Below are 20,622 nucleotides of genomic sequence, written 5' to 3' on the forward strand. Positions count from 1 at the left end.
CTGCCTCCAGGAAGCCTGCCCTGCCTGCCAGCCTGGGCTGGGCCAGCATCACGGCCTGGCAGAGCCCATTGAACCGCAACTTGAGCTACCATGAAGAATGCCCTGGAGCGCATACTTGTTTGACATCCGTTGCCCCTGCCAGCCTGGAACCGCTGGGAGGAAGGGGTGTGGCAGCCTTGTCCCTGCCTGGTCCCCAAGACACTGGGGTCTTTAATAACCACCTGGCAGACGAATGGATGAACTAGCACCACAGTAAGAGGGATGACTCCTGGAAGTAGCAGGCAGGAGGGAGGACCTCAGAGGCCACGGGCCGCCTCTCTCCATTGCACAGACAGGGACAGTGGTGCCCACTAAGGTGGAGTGACCATCTCAGGTCTCCTGACGACAAGCCACGCTGCGTGCTGGGGGCTTCACTCCGCCCTCACCCCTACCCAGCTGGGGCAGGCCTACTCCCAGTTGGGTTGAGGGAGGAGGCAATGAGTTTATTCTGTGCCGGTTCCTGTGCTAAGCAACCGGGGATGCTCATCTGGGGTTTGAATCCCGAGGCCAACACTTCCTGAAGTGTCCAGACCTCTCTGCCTCTATCTCTTCGGCTGTCCACCAGCATAACAGCTGTCCCTGCACCACAGCCACAGAGCAAGGACAAACAGGTGCTGACAGGCAAGGTGCTCACAACAGGGCCTAGAGCACTGATGTGAGTGCCAGCCTTCACTTCTTGGGTGTTGCTCCTGGTGAGAAAAGGGGCTCAGCTGTGGGAGGCCTGGCCGGGCCTGGAAGGGAACCCCAGAACCTGAACCCCGCCACTGCTAGCTCAGCCGAAGCCACACCCCTGTGCCTGCACCCCATCACCTTTGGGGGCTGGGGAAACTGAGCCCCAGACAGAAAAGGTACCTGGGGACAGGTCCCAAACACCTGCCTTGGGAGGGGCGGGGGCCGGGAGGCTGGCCCTTCCTGCTGGTTAGTGAGGCTTGCGGTCCGTACAGAAGAACCTCTCCCAGCCGACAAAACCTACCTCCTCTGCAGAGCCCTGTGGCTGACCGGCGTGGCAGACCCCCCGGGACTCCCCCACACCCCAAGTTGCAGCCTTCCTGGGATCAGAAATGGGGAGGTGCAGCCTTCCAGTCCAAGCTGGGGAGGGGGACCAGGCGATATTGGCCAGCACCCCCACCCCTGACCTGAGTCATGCCACTGCATGATGGATGGCCTTGGTCTTCCACTCCCACCCCCCAGGGAGCTAGCCTCATGGGAAGGAGGAGGGACACGGTGCTTCCCAGGAGCTAGCCTGAATCATAGGCCGCCCCCCACAGCCACCGCAGACAGGTCTTGGGAGAAGCACAGGGAGGGGCCTCAAAGAAGGAAGCTCCAGTCCAGAGGGCCACCTTGTACCCACACAGCTGTGGCAACAGCTGCTCCTCTGAGCTCTGTCTCCTCCCCTGGAAAAGGAAGGCCTGTCTGCAAGCTCCCAGGAGAGACCCCGACCCAACAAGGCAGAGGTTAACTCTGTGTGGGGGAGGGCCACCACGCCCAGTTTCCAGGTAAGGAAACTGAGGCACAGGGGGCAGCCCAATTCCACAGGGCACGCAGTTCAGGGAAGGGAAGCAACCAGTCTGAGTTGACATGGTGGCTGCCTCCCACCCCAAGACTCCCTGAGGGTGAGGCTGGCGCAAGGAGCATCTGTTGAATAATTGAAGGTAGAATGGCGCAAGAGACAAGTGCGGGGGACCCAGCTGAAGCTAGGCTCACAGCTCCCGTCGCTGTGTGTGCACCCCAGACCTGGCTTTTCCAGCGCAGAGAGCAGGACGAGGAGGTGATGGGGTGCGAACCCCAGCTCTGCTACCCCCCGGCGGTGAGGCCTCGAACAAGCTGTGTCCTCCGCTCCACCTGTAGTCACACACAGGTCATCCTTCTGGTCCCTAAATGTGCTGGGAGCCACACACACCACAGGGCCTTTGCACGTGCCATTCCTTCTGCCTAGAACTCTGTCCTCCTCATCTGGGGCTCTCATCCTCCAGATCGCAGCCCCTGTGTCATTCCCACAGATCACTAAGTTCAGGACTCTTTCCTTATCACTGTTGTCATTACACGCTTAGCAGTGATTTGCTGATTAATGTCACTTGGCTGTTAACCCCACAAGGACAGACCACAAGGACCAGTCTCGGTCCTGCTGCACCCTTGTTAATCCACCAGAGGTCCAGGCAGGTAAGAGGCGAATGCAGGCTTACTAAAGGGTATCAGGATGGGGGGGAAGGGGTGGATGGCCAGTGAACGGAACGCCTAATAGACGGCTGGATCGATGGGTGGACGTGGGTTGGGTGCACACACTGGTGGCTCTCTGCCTCCGTGTCTCCAAAGTAAGAGGCACGGCGTCAGTCTCCTCGGGCTGTTTTTTGACGGCTTTCCCCCCTGGTTACAGACAGAGCAGAGTGTGGGCTGCTCCCCTCACCCTCACCAGGCTCCCCCAGGGCAGGGGGTGTGGCCTGCTGACTGCAGAGAAATCCCATCGGATCTCTCAGTCTCCCCAGAGATCCAGACCCTGGGCAGGGGTGTGGCCCTGGCAGGGAGGCCTCTCCAGGAGGGCCAGAGGAGGGGTTCCGGGAGAGATGGTGGTCTCTGGGAAAGAGAGCCCAGAAATCATGTGAGGCAAGGTCTGCAGAGCAACAGCTGTGTGCAGGGGCTCTGCCGGTGACAGGGGTGGTCTGAGAGAAGTCAGGCCACATTCGGGGGGAAGTCAGGAGCAGTTTGGAGGGAAAAGAACTTTTTGCCAGACATGCAGGGGCATCTTGAAAGAGGTTTGCAGCATTCAGGAAATACAGATGTTTCCAAGGGGAAGACGGGGGTGTTGGGGAGGCTTTATCTCGGGGTAAAAACAGGTGTGAGGGAGATGCCGGGGGTTCTGGGACAGCAGACCACTGCCCCACAGGCCCAACGCCCTCTTCCCCATCCCCCCCCTCCAGTCCCCACATCCTCCAGCCCCAAAAGGCCACACCGTGGGCCTTGGCTCTGCCCCTGGGACACTGGCCTCAGCCTTCCAGCCAGAGGGCCCCTCAATGTGCAGGTGGGTTCGTTTCCTCATGGTCGTGTTACCAGCAGATCCCAAATGTCCATGCAGGTTGGCAGCCGGGAGGGCAGAGTCCCACAACCACCCACCGCTCCCCCCGCCGAGCCGGTTGTGCTGGCCTTGCCTGGATGCCCCCCATCCCAGCTGGGCCCCAAGACTACCCGCCCCCTTCAACATCAGCAGGTGCCCCGGCCTGAGGACCCAAAGCATCTCAATTCTTCCCCATAAAAGACAATTGTGCACTGATTTTTCAGGTGGAAAAACTGAACCAGTCAAGGACAGGAATCCCTCTTTCCAGGGAGAGAAGCTGAAGTCCATCTGGGAAAAGAGGTGGGCCTCCTTAACCCATCGAAGGCCCTGGCCAGGGCTTGGAGATGGAGGACTGCTTGTCTTTAATGTATTTTCTTTAGAGGTGAGAAAAGGTTCTGTCTTTGGTATGGACACCCTCACTCCAGGCAGAGGGTGGAGGCAGGCAGGGCGTCAGCAGGATAAAGGGGTCGTGGGCCCCCATTTCTTGGCCTTGTTGACCCCGCCCAGGGACGGCTGGAGAGAGGCCTATGCGGGGGAAGGAGAGACAGTGGCGGTTCCAGCCTGACCAGGGTCCGGAGGGAGAGGCTGAGGAGCCCGTAAGGCCACAACAGGGGCATCTGCGGAGCAGGACAGGAGCTGGGAGCTGAGAACCATCACCTGGGGAAGAAAGAGAAGGAGAGGTCAAGGGTCAGCTGAGACGGCAACCAGAGACCCAGGTTCCGGCGTCCAGGACCCTGAACCTCAGTGACAGGGCCCAGTGAGGGCCTCCAGGCTGAGGGACTGGGGTGAAGCTCCCCACGTTCTTACAGTGTGACCTAGGGTAGTGCTCTAACCTCCCTGTGCTATTTCTTCTGCAAAACGACAATGCTAATGACAGTGCCAGTTCAGAACCACGGGGGAAGCCTGTGGAGTTTCGGGAGGTGGGAGCATAGCTATTATTACTGCCATCAGCATTGTTTCTCGGATCCAAACACCTTGGGGAAGGGAAGCAAACGTGCAAACACACAGCCCCCCACCTGCTGATCCTTTCAGGTGTCCCATGGGCCCACCCCCAGCCCCAGAAGCCCTGCCCTAGACTGGAAACCCCTTCTATGACTGCAGCCTGAGGCCTGGGTGGAGGAGGAGGCGGGAAGGGGACCGTTGTCTTGGGGACAGGAGAGCAGCCCAACCTGGCCAGAAGCTCCTCTCTGCTGAGCCCTTGGGGAAATTCCACAACCCTCTTCCTTTGCAGCCCCTCCCTCCCCAGCTGAGCCCCCAGCTCCTGGCTTCCAAATCCCAGGTCCTGCCTCTCCCTCCTCCCCAAGACAGTTCATGCCACCACCACCCCCTGCACCCGCAGCTCACGCGCATGTCCGGCCTAAACCACCCTCCACCTCCCCCAGAGGCCCCAGTCTCTCACCAAAAGGTCCTGGAACCACCCAGACCCAGACCTGCCTGTCCCTCCCCAACACCAAAAGCAAAAGCCCAAGGGTGCACCTTTTCATCTCACGAACCTCTCCTGAAACACCCATCGGACCCAGGCTACGCTAGCCCCTCCTCCAGAATAGTGCCCCCCCCCCCCCGTGTTTAATTAAACACGGAGTTACCATAGTAACTCAGCAATTCCACTCCTGGGTATATGCCCAAGAGCCACGAACATAGTCCACGCAAAAACCTGGACGTATGTGTTCTGAGTGGTCTTCCTCCTGATAGCCAAAAAGTGGAAACACCCAAATGTCCACTGACAGTGAGTGGATAAACACGTGCCCACCGCGCACGCGCACGTCCACAGATGACCGCATCCCCCGCGCAAGCGCACGTCCCTCGGCTGCAAGCCAGAAGCGAGACATCCACACGTGGGCCCACCCCGAACACACGACGCTCAGGGAGGGAACCAGACACGAGAGGCCACACGGAGTGTGAGTCCACGTGTGTGAAACGTCCAGAACAGGCTCATCCACGGATGGGAAGGGGGCTCGTGGGGGCCGGGGACTGGGGGAGGGGTGATGGTGACAGGGTACCTTTTGGGGTGGTAGAATGTTCTGGAATTAGGTAGAGGATGGTTGCACATCTCTAAACATGCTAAAAAACAAAACAAAACAAAACACTGAGTTGCACACTTTAAATGGGTGAACTGTGTGCTTCGTGAATTTTCTGTTTCTAAAATGAGAGAAAAGCTGGCGAACGGGTGAAGCTGGGATCCGTGGGGCCCACTGCGCACCTGGCTCAGGGCTCGCGTTTGACCACGCCGCGCAGATGCAGCTCGCTTTCGGCCGCCACGATGGGTTGCCCATTCTGCAGGTGGTAGTCGATCAGATGGCTGATGCTCTCAAAGAGCACATCCTTCGTCCGCACCTGTGGGGCCAGAGGCCTCAGCGTCAGCAGCACTGGGAGCTGGAGAGGCCTGCTGACTGGGAATCTGCAACCTCGGGAGCCTGCCCCGTGGGTCTGATGCATGCTCCAGTCTGAGAGCTGCTGCGTCAGAAGCTTCCAGGACTTCAACCATAGAATCAGACTCAAGATTCCAGAGTAAGGTATGCACACGGGCCCCAAAACCACCAGGGTTCTGTGGTCCCCAACAGACCCCTTTTTGGTGGTCCCCAAAAAGTCGTGTCCGTGTCCCAAACCCTGGAAACCGTGGACAGGAACTTATTTGGAGAAAGTGTCTTTGCAGATGTGTCTTTGATGCAGTTCAAAGACACAGCTGATGGTTAAAAAACACGCAGGCTTCAAAGATGTCAAAACAGATGAACGTGGGGAAAGGGGGTGGGGGGGGTAGAGGGAAGCAAACCACAAGAGACTCAATGATAGAGAACGAACTGAGGGCTGAGAGAGGGAGGTGGGTGGGGGTGGGCTAGATGGGTGATGGGCACTAAGGAGGGCATTTATTGGGATGCGCACTGGATGTTGTATGTGTGTTACGAATCACTGAATTATACTCCCGAAGCCAATTTTACCACACATGTTAACTAACTAGAATTTCAGTAAATACTTGATATCAAAAAATAAAACTTAAATTTGAAAAAGGAACTAAGCTTAGTCTCTTCAAAAAAAATGAGAGAGGGGTGGCTGGGGGCTCAGTCGGTTAAGCATCTGACTTTGGCTCAGGTCATGTTCTCGTGGTCCATGGGTTCGAGCCCCACATTGGAGTCTACGCTGACAGTTTGGAGCCTGGAACCTGCTTGGAGCCTGGAACCCTCTCTCTGTGCTCCCCCCCCTCAATTGTTCTCTCTCCCCTGCTTCTCAAAAATAAATAAACTTTGGGGCGCCTGGGTGACTCAGTCGGTTAAGCGACCGGCTTCGGCTCAGCTCATGATCTCGCAGTTTGTGAGTTTGAGCCCCGGGTCGGGCTCTGTGCTGACAGCTCAGAGCCTGGAGCCTGCTTCAGATTCTGTGTCTCCCTCTCTCACTGCCCCTCCCTGGCTTGCAGTCTGTCTCTCTCTCAAAAATAAATAAACATGAAGAAATTTTTAATAAATAGATGAAAGGAAAGTGTGCATCATGAAGAAATTTACTAACTTGTAGACCCTAGAACTCCTTGCAAATTGACATGTTTATGAGGCTTGAAATACATTATTTAAAAAAAACACTCAAAGACATCATTCTTTGTAAGACACACAGTGATGACATGAGACAAAGATAATGTAAAAACGGGGTGGGGGGACAAAACAAGAGACCCATAAATATGGAGAACAAACTGAGAGTTACAGGAGGGGGGATGGGAGGGGGGATGAGCTAAATGGGTAAGGGCACCAAGGAATCTACTCCTGAAATCATTGTCATACTATATGCTAACTAACTTGGATGTAAATTTTAAAAAATAAAAAATAAAATAAACAAATATATCAAAAAAAAAAAAAAAAGACGCATAGTGATGACAGACTGTAGGGGCAAAAGCGCATCTTATAATTGATCAAATACAGCACTTTGTAACCCCTGAAAGGCCTCCAGGCTAGAAAAGGTTTTGTAACCCCTAAAACGCCGTATAGACTGGGAACTCCCCTGTAAACCCTGAAATTCTTCTTAAACGGGAAAATACTTTGTAATTCTAAGCTACCTGGTAAACGGAAACAGAATCTGCTTTGTAACCCTCAAACTACTTCGTTAAACCTAAAGGTGCTAAGGCCGTCCATCCGGGCCATGCTCCCGGCCCCGGCCCCGGCCCCGGCCCCGCCCCCTGCGGCTCCGCCCCTCCGCTCTCAGGCCCCGCCTCCGGCCCCCGCGCGCCACCTTACCACGCCCTCAGGGTCCACAAGTAGCAGGTGCTTGGGCTGCCCCGCGTGCATGCCTGTGAGGACGTACTGCCCGGGATTGGTGACGCTGTCGCGCACCAGGAAGTCCCCGTCGGCTCGAAGCAGCTTCTCTGCGGCCCTTCGGCTCATCTGGCCATGGTACCAGGGCTCCTGCCGCAGCTGCTCCTCCGTGGGGGCGATGGGAGCCCGGCGGGTGGGGGGGCTGGGCCACTGGTCCTCCAGGGGAAGGGGCGCTACCGCCGCCCCCGCCCCCGCCCCCGCAGAGCACTCGTGCAGCTTCAGAGCGTCCTCGAAGGGTCCTGGAGGCGAAGATGAAGTGCAGGAGGTGGGGTTGGCAGCTGCCTCCTGCTGGAAAGCGGAGGTGGGTGGCCTGGGCTGGGAGGAAAAAGCTCCAGGTGGTTACCCCCCACCCAGGACCTGAGCAACATTGAGCACCTAGGGTGCCTCAGACCTTGCCCTAAGGCCACAGTACGTCACTGGCTGTGCGCTGAGTGGGTGTGTGTGTGTGTGCTCTGTGTGGTGCCAACCTGGTCACCAGTCACCTTCCTGCCCCTCTAATGGGTTCTATTAGTTATGCAGTATATTCTCACGGATTCGGTTAAGTCTATGCAAATGAGGTCAGCGTTTCTTCCTCTCCAGTGTTTATGCCTGTTTCACTAATTGCCTGGTGACACCGCCAGCCCCTCTAATACGACACTGCATCTCGGTGGCAGGCGGCAGGCATCCCTTTCTCTTACAGACATTCACAGAAAAGCTTCCTATGATATGCAGGGGTTTTCTGAGGCTTCCAGCAAGCACCAGTGTGACACTGGGCAAGCCACTCGCCCTCTCTGAGCCTGTCTCCTCACTGTAAAGTGAATGTGGAGCTGTGGAGCGGCATAGATCAGACACCCAGGGAAGGCAGAATCCCAGCGCTGACCCCCGCACTCCCACATGCCTTCCACTTTCTCACCCTTGGGAATCCCTCCTCCCTGACTCCTTCCATGGTCTGGGCGCAGCCAACCCAGCCTCCAGCCACCAGGACGTGTGACCGCACGAATCAGAGACAGACCCAGAATTTTCAATGGAAGCCTGGCCAGGGTTGCTGGGCCGCCTGGTCACCCCGGGGGACCGCCGGCCTCAGAAGCCCCCACACTGGAGCAGCTCCTTTCCCAGGTGAGGACTGCTGTGGGGAGGCAGCGGGGGCCACGCCTTTAGTCTGGCAACTGCTGCACAGTGGGCACTATCAGCCCATGTCCTATTGCGATAAGAAATCCAGTTTGGGGGCCTGGGTGACGGCACGGAACCTGCTTAGGATTCTCTGCCTCCCTCTCTCTCTGCCCCCTGCTCACATGCACACTCTCCAGTTGTCAGATGGTGGGGAAGGGGGCTTGGCAGACTTTGTGAAGGAAGAAATTTCCAGCCGGCTTCCTGGGGCTCTCCCACTAGGGAGGCGTCCCGAGGAAGGGAGATGACCATGCCTGTGGATGACCACGACATTGGCGTGGTTGCAGATAATGACGCTGTTTGGATCGCAAACTTCCCCCGATAGACTGACCACCCCCTCAGGCTGGGGCATCACGGAGGGAAGAAAGGAATCAAGTGTTCACTCCATCAATATGTGGTTCGGCCTCCCTCATTACACTGGGGTCCCCCCAAGGTTGCCTCCCCCACCAGGCTGGGATTCCCAGTGGAAGGGGCTTGGGCCTACTGCCTGGAGCCACAGAGTCACCTGAGGAGGGAGCTAAAATCCCCTTGTCAGACTGGGAGACCCAGAGGTAAGGAGCTACCCCCACCCCCAAGAGACTAAGGAGTATCATGGAGAAGAGGGGCCTGAGCCTCCCCCATCATACTAGCCACTCTTTCCAGGCATGAACTAGGCCCCTCCCCTCAGACTAGGGACCCCTATAGAGAGGAGGCTGGCTTACTCCCAACAGACTGAAGAGCCCCGGGGAGGGGGGTGGGGGGAGGCCACCAGAGCCTCCCCTATCACACTAGGGAGTCCTGTAGGAAACACTTCCCACCCCACCCTCACCACTTTGCAAAGTCCCAACTGAAGAGTGCTGGGCCTCCCCCATCAGACTACAGGTTGCTAGGGGCATGGCCTCCCCCCTCAGGCTGGCCTGCCCCTACATACGCATGTCGAACAGGTCCTTCTTGGGGCTGTCCTCCGGCTGCAGGGGCTCTGGGGCATCCAGACCCTGTGTGTTGACGTACAGGTGGTCCTCATAGTCTCGGGGGCCCCGTGCATCAGCCTGCACGTAGCCATCCCCTGGTGGGCCTGGGGAGGGTAGGAGGAGTGGAGGGGCCAGCTGGGGGAGCAGCAGACCTCACCTGGGAGCCCCGCCCAAGCCCGCCTCCCTGCCGTATGGAAACTTCACACCCTCTTGCAGAGCCATCTGGAGTGAAAACCCATAAATGTCCAACCAGGGACTGTGGGGCACTAGAGGGCCACTCTCGGGGAGGGGCCACTGCGACTAGGCAGGACGATGGCAGAAACCCCCATGTTTCTGTTAAATGTCCCCATCTAAAAATTACTAACAACGAACTGTCCCCTCTGTAATTATGCTATCCACATGACACATAGGTCACGTGTTTCTGTTTCTGTCCTATTGTAGGATTTCCTTTCTTTTCAAACTTAATTGTGAGTGTGTAACGCATTTGCATGGTTCAAAAGCCACAACCACAGTAAAAATTATCCTTGGAGGGATTTCTCACTTGGGTCCACTCAGTGCCCCATTCAGATTCTGCTGGATCCTGACCACTTTGCCTCTGCCCTGTTTCCCTGCCCTCACCCCTCCCAGGGTGTTGGGTTTTTGCTGGTCTGACAGGTTCCCAGGTAAATGGCGTCTGGGGGACCTTACTTCCCATTTCTCTTATTTTGAGCAAGGCTGAGCTTTTCCCAGGTTCAAAGGGCATTTGTGCGTATTTTTCTCAGAACTGTCTCTTCATTTCCAGACGTCACCACTTTTAATCCTTGGCAGAGAAATAATGATTTTGGCACACTGCGTGGCCAAATCCAGCCCAAGGGCCCTACTGTTTGCAATCCCCATGGTATGCCAACTACATCCTTAACCTCATGGGCATTGGGCTCATAGGCCAGCTCCGCCTGCCCTCTGTGGACAGGGGAAAGTTCGCCACCCTCTCTGTGCCTAACTCTCTTCCTCTGTAAAATAGGGAGAATAGGAGTCTCCTTCATAAGCGGGGTGAGGACCAAAACCGTAGAACAGTGTCTGGCAAACAGATATGATTCGATATGAGTGCTGACCATGTGCCAGGCCTGGACGGCTGATGGGGGCAGAGAGGTTTCAGTGCAGGCTTCCCGGTATGCCTGGAGGAGGCATGGATTCTCCCAGCCTTTCATGGCCAGGGCCAGGGAAGAGGGAAGAAACTCAGGTTGCAGAAGCCGGACAGAGAGAATCCCCAGACACAGGAGCTGGGGCATTGATGTATTGGGAGGAGTTCTTGGCTAGAGAATTGGGAAAGGCGTAAAAAGAAGCCTTAACAGTGTGTGCAAAGGCTCAGGGCTGGGAAGTGCCTATGAACCCTGGAAGTCATGGGTGAGCAGCCCATGTCCCAGACAAACAGCACACAAGGGCCACATTATAGCTTGGCACCTGGTTCTTTAACCACTGGGTGCTGGCAGTCGACGAGGGTTCTGACGCTTGGCAGCGAAGTGCCCAGATTATCTGGGAAGATCTAAAAAAAAAAAAGCCCAGCACAGATGTTAGGCTGTGAGGGGACAGGCGACTACAGCAGGCTGGTGGGCGAACCGACGGGCACCCTCGCTTCGGAGAGCAGCTTAGCGGCCTCCAGTAACGTGACTAACAGGCTCTGATGTCAGCAGCCTCACGGCTCGGCACCCACAGGAGAAAAACGGGGCTGCACACCGTGTGTGTGAGGGGAACCCTCGGTGCCCACCAGTAGGAGCTACGTAGGCAAGCAAGCTCCAGGAGGCTGACGCTGCAGAACCTCAAAGCGACCAAGACACCCACAGCACGCCTGGAGAGTCACCATGTCTTCGGGTGCCTGTTCTTACCGAGCCCGAGAGGAGACACAGAGGAGCCGGGGGGCTGAGCGCCCCGACTGGGAGCAGAGGGCCAAGGGGGTCTCTTACGTCACTTCTCATTCTGTGTAACAGGGCAAAGTGCTCGTGGGCCGAACACCCAGTCGATTCGTGAAAGCCAAAGCCTGAAGTGCCAGGTGGTGGGGACGCGCGTGATTTCCATCACAAGAGAACAAGGAGCCGCCCTCAGGGGACCGGACCATGTCGAGACCAGAACCAGCGGAGTGACGAACATCCGTGGCCCTTCGTCACACCACAGACGCCACAGCAAGCACTTGGAGTCCACCCAAGTGTCTGTGAGTCAAGTGCAGGCGAGATAAAAGAGATCCTCTGCGCGGGGGGGGGGTCGCGGGCAGTGCGAACAAGAACGGGCACGGGGCGCGTGCTGATGCGGAAGGAACTTCAGGATGGATTGCTACATGGGAAAAGCTAGGTGGGAGCGAAAGACATAGTACATGGATTGGAATGCGCGTGAACGTCCGTGGAAAATACTGGAAAAATAACGGAAACTGGTACTAAGTGGTGGCCTGACTGGGGAGGTGGATAGGCAAACGGGGCCAGGGTGACACAATGACTTCTCACTGAAGGCCTTTCTGTGCTCTGGCATTTTGAACCACGTGAATGCTGTGTCTCTCCCAAAATGCAATGAACCCAGTCTGTACAGAAGAAAGACAAACCAACTAAGAGTGTGGGGGGTGCACAACATCTCGCGGGTGAAAGTGAAGTGGTGCAGAGGAGAGGCACTGGGGGGGGGGGCGGGGGCCTCCCTGAGCCTCCAGGGTACCTACTGTTACCTGAGGGGCCCAGGTCCCATGGCAGACTGCGGGTGTCCCTTCGAGCAGGTGATACGCCCTGAAAAAGAGAGTGAGGGGTCCTTCTGCCACGTGCAAGCCCCTTCCCAGCCCAGCACCCCGCCCTCCCGGAGGGCTGGACCTTCCCAGCCCAACACCCCACCATTCAACACCCTGCCCTCCTGCACGGCTGGAGACCTAAGTCAGATGCTAAGAGGGAAGCTCTGCACCCTGCCAACCCTGCCCCCAGGCCCTGGCTGCTGCATGCTGTTCCCTTCACCTGGATGCCCTTCCCTGCACTGCTCTCCCAGGCAACTCCTGTTCACCCGTCAGGGCCCAGCCCAAACACTGCTTCCTTGTGGAAGTCCTCCGACCACAAAGTCAGTCTCCCTGTTGTACATTCTCATTACCTCCCCTGGAAACCTGTCTCGTCTCGTGGCCCTGATTAAACTGCCAATAGAATTCTCTAATCAGTGTCTGAGGGTGGGAGTCACATCCGGAGTAGGGCCAGACCCATCTGTGCAATTTGGGGCAGGAAGGAGGGAAAGGAGGGGCAGGGAAGCATGAGATACCTTCCCCTAGGGTCAAGGAGAAGGGAAGCAGAAGGAGAAGCCAGGGTCAGGCCCAAGGAGCCAGTGCCTCGAGATGACCTCCCACCATCCCTCCCCCACGAGGGCCACAGAGGCTGACCTGGCCGAGGGCGCCGACGGCACAGGGCTGAGTTAGGGCGAGCCTGGAGTCCACCAGCCCGCCCAGGGGCGGCTCCTTCCCTGGGATGCTGTTGTAGTAATTGTGTTCCGTTTCCTCCTCGTCCCCCCAGGCCGACTCCTCGGGCCTGGTCAGCCTGGGGACAGACAGCAAGCAGGAGCACAGGCAGGGACCTCAGGTCTCAGGGGCAGAGAGAGAGGGAGCTCCTGCCAGGACGCCAAGGCCGCGTGGCTGGAGCTTTGCTCGGTGGGCCGGGCTGAGCCCCTTCCTGCTCTGGGCCAGTGCTCTTTCCTCCTCTATAAAATGGGACCTCGCACTCTTTCCAGTGCCTTCTAGAAACTACAGCTGGTCTCCACTCCCTTGCGCCCACCTCTGCCCACCCCGCCTCCACCAGGCAGCACACACAGGGTGCCGGTCTGGCACACAGGGCCGGTGCCGCGGGGCCGGGATGGGAGTGCCCTCAGCACCATCTGGCCCTGCGAGGGCCCCTGTAGAAATTGATCAGGCGACTGCGGTCCGGACAGCCAGACGGGGGAGGCTGTTATCAGTGTTTATCAGGCACAGGGTGCAGGCAGCAGAGGAGGGCCCCGCGAGCGGACACGATGGACATGTGAGCCCGTGTGGTGAAGGCATGCCGGTGAGGGGCTGAACGGAGGAGAAGCGCACGGCAGCATGTATTCCTGCAGACGCTCCCTATTCCTTAAGGTGAGCACGTTTGTACGTCTAACACGTTCACCTGTCCGTCATTTAGTCTGGCAAGTTTCCACCCAGTGAGCTACTAAGTAGCTAAAAGCAGGGCTCAGCAAGTCTGGCCCCGCCTGCATGCGTGCAGCCTAGGAGCTAAGAATGCTTTCTACTCTTTTAAACCACAAAACTTTTAAGTGATTAGGAGAACATGCAAAGAACAGTATTTGGTGACACGTGAAAATTACATGAAATTCCGAATTTAGCGCCTATAAATACAGTTTTGCTGGCAGGCAGCCCACTGATCCTTTCACGTATGGTCCCCAGCCGCTCTTGCTACAATGGCTGAGGCAGATGTTCTGGCCCAGGAAGCTGAACACACTGACTGGCCCTTTTGCAGAAGCGTTGGCCACACCCGTCCAGGCTGGTGATGACCACAGCCACTGACTGGCTCCCCTAATCCTCGCCCCAGCCCGGGCGCGGGCTGTTTTCACCCGGGTTTTATAGAGGAGGGTGTGGCGACCAGGCAGTGGAGCCGCGTGCCCACTGGGAGCAGAGAGGGAAGGAGGGACAAAGCGAAGGCCCACACCCGGGGTGGAGATGGTGAGGGCAGGGACTGCGCATCTGGCCTTGGTCAGGTGGCACGATGTCTCTGGGAAGACGTGGAGGACGTGGCCTGGTACCTTTCCGGGGGCAGGACCACCCTGGGGGGGCTGTGCAGGTACTGTTTGAAGCGCAGCTCGAAGGCTTGGCCCACGGTGCTGATGATGCTCTGGGCGAGGCCCTCACAGCACTCCAGGATGTGGCAGGCTGCAGAGGGTCACGGTCACGTAGCATCAGCGTAGCCTCGGCCCACTGGCACAGCAGCCCACAGGGCCCCCGCCCGCTCCCACTGGGACCTCACCTCTCTGGTTGATGGGATCCTTGGCTACGTAGGCCACATAATCAGTCATGTCCTGGGGGAGAGAGAGGACAAGTGGGAGGGCTGGACCTGCCGGGGCCACCCCGGCCTGGTAAGGGGGCAGGGGTGGATGGGCACGGGGCCGTAGGGCACAGATAGGACCAGAAGTCTACCCCCCCAGTCCCTGGCCTTACCGTGTCACCTCCCGACGCAAAGGAGATAGACTGCATGTGGTGGTTGGCAATGACCTGGTGGGAGAGAGACACAGTCATGGGGGCCACAGTCCTGGGGCCGGGGAAGGGGGCAGGCTCACCAGGCCAGGGCCACAGAGAAGCGACCAGGAAAGGGCCGGAGTCAGAATGGGGACCAGGGTGACCAGGAGAGCAGCTGGATGGGGAACGCCCGCCACCCTCACACGTGCATACTTCTGACACCCAGACACAGATGCATGGACACTCCTGTAGACGTGCACAGACACACGGACAGCCCACAGACGTGCACAGACACGGACACAACCACAGACGTGCACAGACAAATGGACACGCCCTCCTACACACAGATGCTCACACATGCAGTCACACACACTCAAGCCCATCTTTGCACCCTCACGCCTGGTGCTCTGGCCCGTGCGTCCGCCCAGACACACACCGCGGACGGCGCACTAGTCTGGCACAGCCAATGTAGCCATGGAGGCTTGGAGGAGACGCAGGAGGGAAGAGCCAGAGGCTCTTTTCTGGCACCAGCGCCCAGGCATCATCATCTGTGTGCTCATTTGCGTGCTCATTTGCATGCTCATTTACATTTGCTTGCTCATTTGCATGCTTGTTTTTGGTGCACACTTGCAGGCCTGTTTCCGTGTTCATTCACGTGCTCGTTTGCATCCATTTGCCACCTCCCATTGCTGTCCTCAGTGCTCATGTTCCTTCAGGGCCCAGGGAGCAGTGGCCGCCTCACCAGGTGCTCCACAGATGCCCTGCTTGGGCTCCCTCCGTGGTGCCCCCACATCACCGCTCTTCCCAGGCTCACAGTGCTGTCTGGACAAGTCCTAACTCCCCACCACGAGCCTCACTGACCTCTCCAGCTCTGTCTCCCCACAGGGTGACCTATGCCTGGGACATCTCTCCTCACCTCCTCCCTTGGAGCCAGCATCACCGCCTCCAGGAAGCCCTTCGTGACACCCCTGCTAGGTTACAGTGCCCTGTGCACCCCTACAGCACCCCTTGCCTGGCCTCACAATGCTTTTTATTTTTTTATTTTTATTTTTTTTTAATTTTTTTTTTTAAACGTTTATTTATTTTTGAGACAGAGAGACAGAGCATGAACGGGGGAGGGTCAGAGAGAGAGGGAGACACAGAATCCGAAACAGGCTCCAGGCTCTGAGCCGTCAGCACAGAGCCCGACGCGGGGCTCGAACTCACGGACCGCGAGATCATGACCTGAGCCGAAGTCGGCCGCCCAACCGACTGAGCCACCCAGGCGCCCCTCACAATGCTTTTTAGAATTTGTAATTATTCCCTTATCTGTGCAATATTATTTTGCTAGATTGTTTCCACTAGAAGATTCCCGGCCAGGGGCTTTCACCCTCAGCACTGCTGACAATGGGGTGGGGTCCATCTCGGCGGGGGTGTCCTGGGCACTGTGGGGTTCAGCAGCCTCCCTGCACCCCACCCCCGCACTCGTGCCAACTGTGAGTGCCATGAGGGCAGCTCGGCTCCTGCTCAGGCGGGGCCTCAGCACATCTCCAGGTGAACATGTTCACACACAGCCCCACACCTGTCATCTCTCCAGCTTCGCCCACGGGACCCTGGACCTGCCCTGCACAGGGGGCTGCTGGGGGCTGAGGACACGGGTGGCGGCACTCACCTGGCGCGTGGCAGGCACGGACAGGTTGAGGCCGTCGGTGGAGATGCTCACAGCGATGCTCATGCCAGCGAAGCGCAGGTTGCTCTTGCCCAGGATGGAGGCTAGCGCCTTGTTCGGGGCCTGGGGACAGGGCAGAGGGCAGTGCTGGGCCTGCACAGTGGGGAGCCCAGGCACTGGAAAAGGTGGGGCAGCAGAGGGGCTCCAGCTGGGGCAAGGTCCAGGAAGGCCACGGCGCCCTCCCCCCCCCCCCCCCCCCCCGCTCCAACCACACCCACCAGGACCACAAGCCCGTCACCCACCTTCTTCTTCCAGGAGCCCCGGATGCCAGGCACTGCCTCATGGAGCCGGTTGATGGCTTCCCTGGAAGGGGAGGGGGGGGTGTAGGAGGAGGCTTAGTGAACTCAGAGGGGGGCTTGGGGAGGGGGTAGGAGCTCAGGGAGTGTGAGGGGCAGAAGCCATGGGCAGAGAAGGTACTTGGATCCTGAGCTGGGAAGGGGCTCACAGGAGGGAGGGAAGCGGGTACCTGGAGAAAGGAGGGAGGAACAGAGCCATGGACGGGGGGACTCTCAGCCCCCAACCCGTTTGTACCCGGCAGATACCCATGCACATACCGACCTCAGCTCTTGCCCTCTGGGGCTTCCTTCTCAGTGACCAACACATCCCTGGGCCATGGCCCAACTCCAAACCACAGGGGTGAGATTCAGGGGAGCCAACGACATAGGGCCTCAGCCTGGACCCCAAGTGTCATGCGGCCACAGGCCAGCCAAGATCCCCAGCTGTGGCATGAGAGCGTGACCTCTGCTCTGGGCTCGCCAGACTAAGAGACAGACCTCTGTGAAACCGCTAGCCCCGGGGAGGACTGGAACTTCACGAGCCCTGAAGGTCAGAGGGACCGTGCTGGGCCCCAAGTGGCCGGGGCCCTCACACCCGGCAGGCGCAAAGGCAAAAAGGCGCGGCGGGAAAGGTCTTGCTGCTCAAACAGCGAGATGTGGAGACACCACACAGCCCGACACCCCACCTCCCATCCCAGGAGACATGAAAACACACGTGCACACAAAACCAGTGCACGCGCGTTCACAGCAGCACGAGTCACAACAATCACCAAAAGGTCGAAGCCACCCAAGTGTCCCTTGACAGGTTGACAAACAATGCGTCCACCGCGCAGGCACAGGTCCACAGAGGAACGTGTCCATCGCGCACGCGCACATCACGCAGGTGTGTCCACCGCGCATGCGCACATCCGCAGAGAAACGCGACCACCGCGCACGCACGTGTCACTCAGGTACATCCACCGCGCACGCGCACGTCCACAGATGAACGTGTCCACCCCGCACGCGGACACCCCTCCACCGCGCACGCGCACATCACTCAGCCGGGAGCAGGCGCGAGAGGCACCCGCACCCGCCGCCCCGCGGGCAGACCCTGGACACACGAGGCTCAGGGAAGGAACCAGACACGAGAGGCCACACGGGGTGTGAGTCCGCGTCTGGGAAACGTCCAGAACAGGCACACCTCTGTGAAGAAACCAAAACACATCGAGTTGTGGACTTTAAGTGCGTGAATTGTCTGATGTGTGAATTACAACTCAGTAGAGTGTTTTTATGTCTACAGTGAATGGCCTGTTTTCACATGCAAAAAGACCTCGATCCTGGGACGCCTGGGTGGCTGGGCGCAGGTCATGATCTCGCTGGGGTCCATGCGTTCGAGCCCCACGTGGGGCTCTGTGCTGACAGCTGGCAGCCCTGCCCCTCCCCCGCTCACGCTCTGTCTCTCTAAATAAATAAATAAATAAATAAATAAATAAATAAAACATCAAAAAACAAAATGGACGTGGATCCCTAAGCCTCTTCATGACTCATTCCTGGCAGCTCAGAGCATCACGAGATCGATGTGCTTTGCACCAAAAAAAGCAGGGACAACGGAGGTGCCACCCAGAACCAGCTCCTAGCCCCTTCCAGGCCTGACCTGAGTCCTAGCCGGACACCAGCCAGCACCCGCGGGTCCAGCACGCCTGTGGAATTCACACACGGCAAGGCGCCAGGTGTCATTTCTATTAGAATCCGGGGTCTGGGGAGCAGAGACAACTGGACGGCAGGACAGAGCTGGAACTCAGCTTATGCCCCGCCACAAGGCCATTCTCAGTCCCGCCACACTGTTCTCCAAGCTGTGAGGCAGGAGGGAATGTTGCTGCGCAGACTGTCTGAGCGGCTACTGCCACCTCTCCAAAGCCTCACATCAGCCCTCCCTCAGCTGCCCCGAGGCCCTGGCCCCACAGCAGCCGGTCTCAAAGGCTCACCTGGTCACCTGGGTGCGAGTGTTAAAATCCAGAGAGCGCATGGAGCGGAGGACTTCGATGCAGCCCATGTACTAAGAGAAGAGAGAAGAAGCAATTAGCAGGCAGGCCCTAAGCACGAGCCCAGCAGAGCCTGGGTCAGGTGACAAGTGAATCCAAGCCCTCCCTGCAGCGAGCTCTTCACCCTCGTCTCCAGCCCCGTCCTCAGCAATGTCCAGCTTTGCTGCCTCAGGGCCTTTGCACCTGCTGTGCCCCTGCTGCTCCCTTTCCCCATCTTCGTGTGCACTGGTTCCTTCCCCGTCTCCAGGCTCAGTGTCACCTCCTCAGAGAGAACCCCCTTCCCTGATGCTAAGCAAGTTGTTCCACGGAAGCTGGTTGACCCTCCAGGCTCAGTCTCGCTTTGGCTTAACCATCAGCTGCTTGTTCTCCCTTCCTGTTCCATTAGAGTGTGAGCCCAGGAAGACCAGGATGGTGATGCTCCTGTCACTACTGTAGCCCCAGAACCCGGCACAGGGCCTGCAAGCAGACTGGGAGGAAACCATCTGGCCTGTGAAACCCAGCGCATTGACTGTCTGGCCCTTTCCAAGGAAAGTTTGCTAACTCCTGCCTAGGCCACCATGTCCACGGAAAGGTAGTTCAGAACCTCCAAGAGACAATGCAGAGGGACAGAGGAGGTAGAAACAGTCAGCAGAGCTCCCAGACTGCTTCGACCACAGCCAAGGGAGGGGGAGCGGGGACCAGACTAGGGCCACAAGCCTCTTTCCAGCCAGTGCCTGTGTGCTGGGGGGCATCTGGCACAGCATCTTGAGGGCCACGTGGCAGCAGCACCTGTCCTGTGATTCCCTGTCTGTGCAACGTCCAGACAAGTAAATCCACAGACACAGAGAGGGTTGGCAGGTGCCAGCAGTTAGGGGAGGGGAGGGGATGATGGCTAATGAGGACAGGTTTCTTCTAGGGTGATGGAATGTCCTGGAACCAGATAATGGTGATGGTTGCACAACCTTGCGAATGTACTAAATACTATTAAACTTTGTACACTTTAAAATGGTTAATGGTTGGGGTGCCTGGGTGGCTCAGTCAGTTAAGCGTCCGACTTCAGCTCAGGCCATGATCTCGCGGTTTGTGAGTTCGAGCCCCATGACGGCCTCTGTGCTGACAGCTCTCAGAGTCCGGAGCCTGCTTCAGATTCTGTGTCTTCCTCTCTCTCTGCCCCTCCCCCACTTGTACTCTCCCTCTCAGAAATAAACATTAAAAATTGTTTAAATAAAATAAAATGTTAATTTTGTCAATTTTACCTCAATTTTTTAAAAATCATAGATGCCCATACATTTTGACCTTGAAACTCCATTTTTAGGACTTTAGCCCACAGATACATCAGCCCAGGGACTGCCAGTGTGTTTACAAGTCACTATGTGGGGTGGCCCATGTTCTGCCCGCTCCACGGGGCTCCGAGCACAGGACTACAGGGAGATAGGTGGACAGGTGCTTGGTGCCCCGATGGATCCGCGCTTACCCACTCCCTTTGCCCTTGGGCCCCCCCTGGTGCTGGCACCAGGGGCTGGCTCCCTACACCTGGCCCTCTTCTGTGTCTCCTGCCTCAGTCTCCCCTCAGGGAGAGCTTTTGCACACGCACTCCCTTGCTGCTGGGACCTGTAGAACTGAACAAATTAGCAAGAAATAAGAGACACCCTAAAACAACACATCTGGGCTTGTGCGATCCAATACATGACTGCAGGCCAACTGGAATTGCCACTAAACAATGAATATTTCTTAGTGTAAGTATGCCCCCAAATAGTGCATGGGACATACTTATGCCAAAAATTATTGGTATTCGTTGGAACTTTAAATTTAACGGGGGCCCTAAATCTAAACAAATCATTCTTGAAATGGAAGAGTATGCATTTGTAAAAGAGACAAGAATTGTTTATTTACATGAAATTATCTCCAAGGTATATTACTAATCAGCAGGAACAAGGTGCAGAACAGAGGTCATGGTGAGTCACGATTCCCTCGGACA

At 57.4% G+C, this 20,622-nt stretch overlaps 1 protein-coding gene across 3 annotated transcripts in view; it reads right to left on the reverse strand.

Moving 5' to 3' along the window:
* Positions 1–3,283: 3,283 nt before the first annotated feature.
* Positions 3,284–20,622, reverse strand: part of SHC2 (SHC adaptor protein 2) — a 28,834-nt gene continuing 11,495 nt past the window's right edge. The window contains exons 2-14 of one of the 3 annotated variants that reach the window (XR_006214551.1): positions 18,609–18,679; positions 16,612–16,672; positions 16,313–16,432; positions 14,644–14,697; positions 14,453–14,504; positions 14,232–14,358; positions 12,847–13,000; positions 12,160–12,217; positions 9,437–9,580; positions 7,303–7,619; positions 5,289–5,422; positions 5,089–5,149; positions 3,284–3,745 (exon numbers count right to left, since the gene is read on the reverse strand). Coding sequence is in view for 2 of the 3 variants with exons in the window: in XM_042977468.1 (XP_042833402.1) it covers positions 5,294–5,422; positions 7,303–7,619; positions 9,437–9,580; positions 12,160–12,217; positions 12,847–13,000; positions 14,232–14,358; positions 14,453–14,504; positions 14,644–14,697; positions 16,313–16,432; positions 16,612–16,672; positions 18,609–18,679 (1,287 nt within the window). In the remaining variant the exon portion in view is untranslated. Of the gene's footprint in view, positions 3,746–5,088; positions 5,150–5,288; positions 5,423–7,302; positions 7,666–9,436; positions 9,581–12,159; positions 12,218–12,846; positions 13,001–14,231; positions 14,359–14,452; positions 14,505–14,643; positions 14,698–16,312; positions 16,433–16,611; positions 16,673–18,608; positions 18,680–20,622 lie in introns of those variants that run through there. The other 2 variants (XM_042977468.1, XM_042977469.1) reach the window with 2 other exon arrangements.

Source organism: Panthera tigris, chromosome A2, assembly GCF_018350195.1.
Source record: "Panthera tigris isolate Pti1 chromosome A2, P.tigris_Pti1_mat1.1, whole genome shotgun sequence".
NCBI lineage: Eukaryota > Metazoa > Chordata > Mammalia > Carnivora > Felidae > Panthera > Panthera tigris.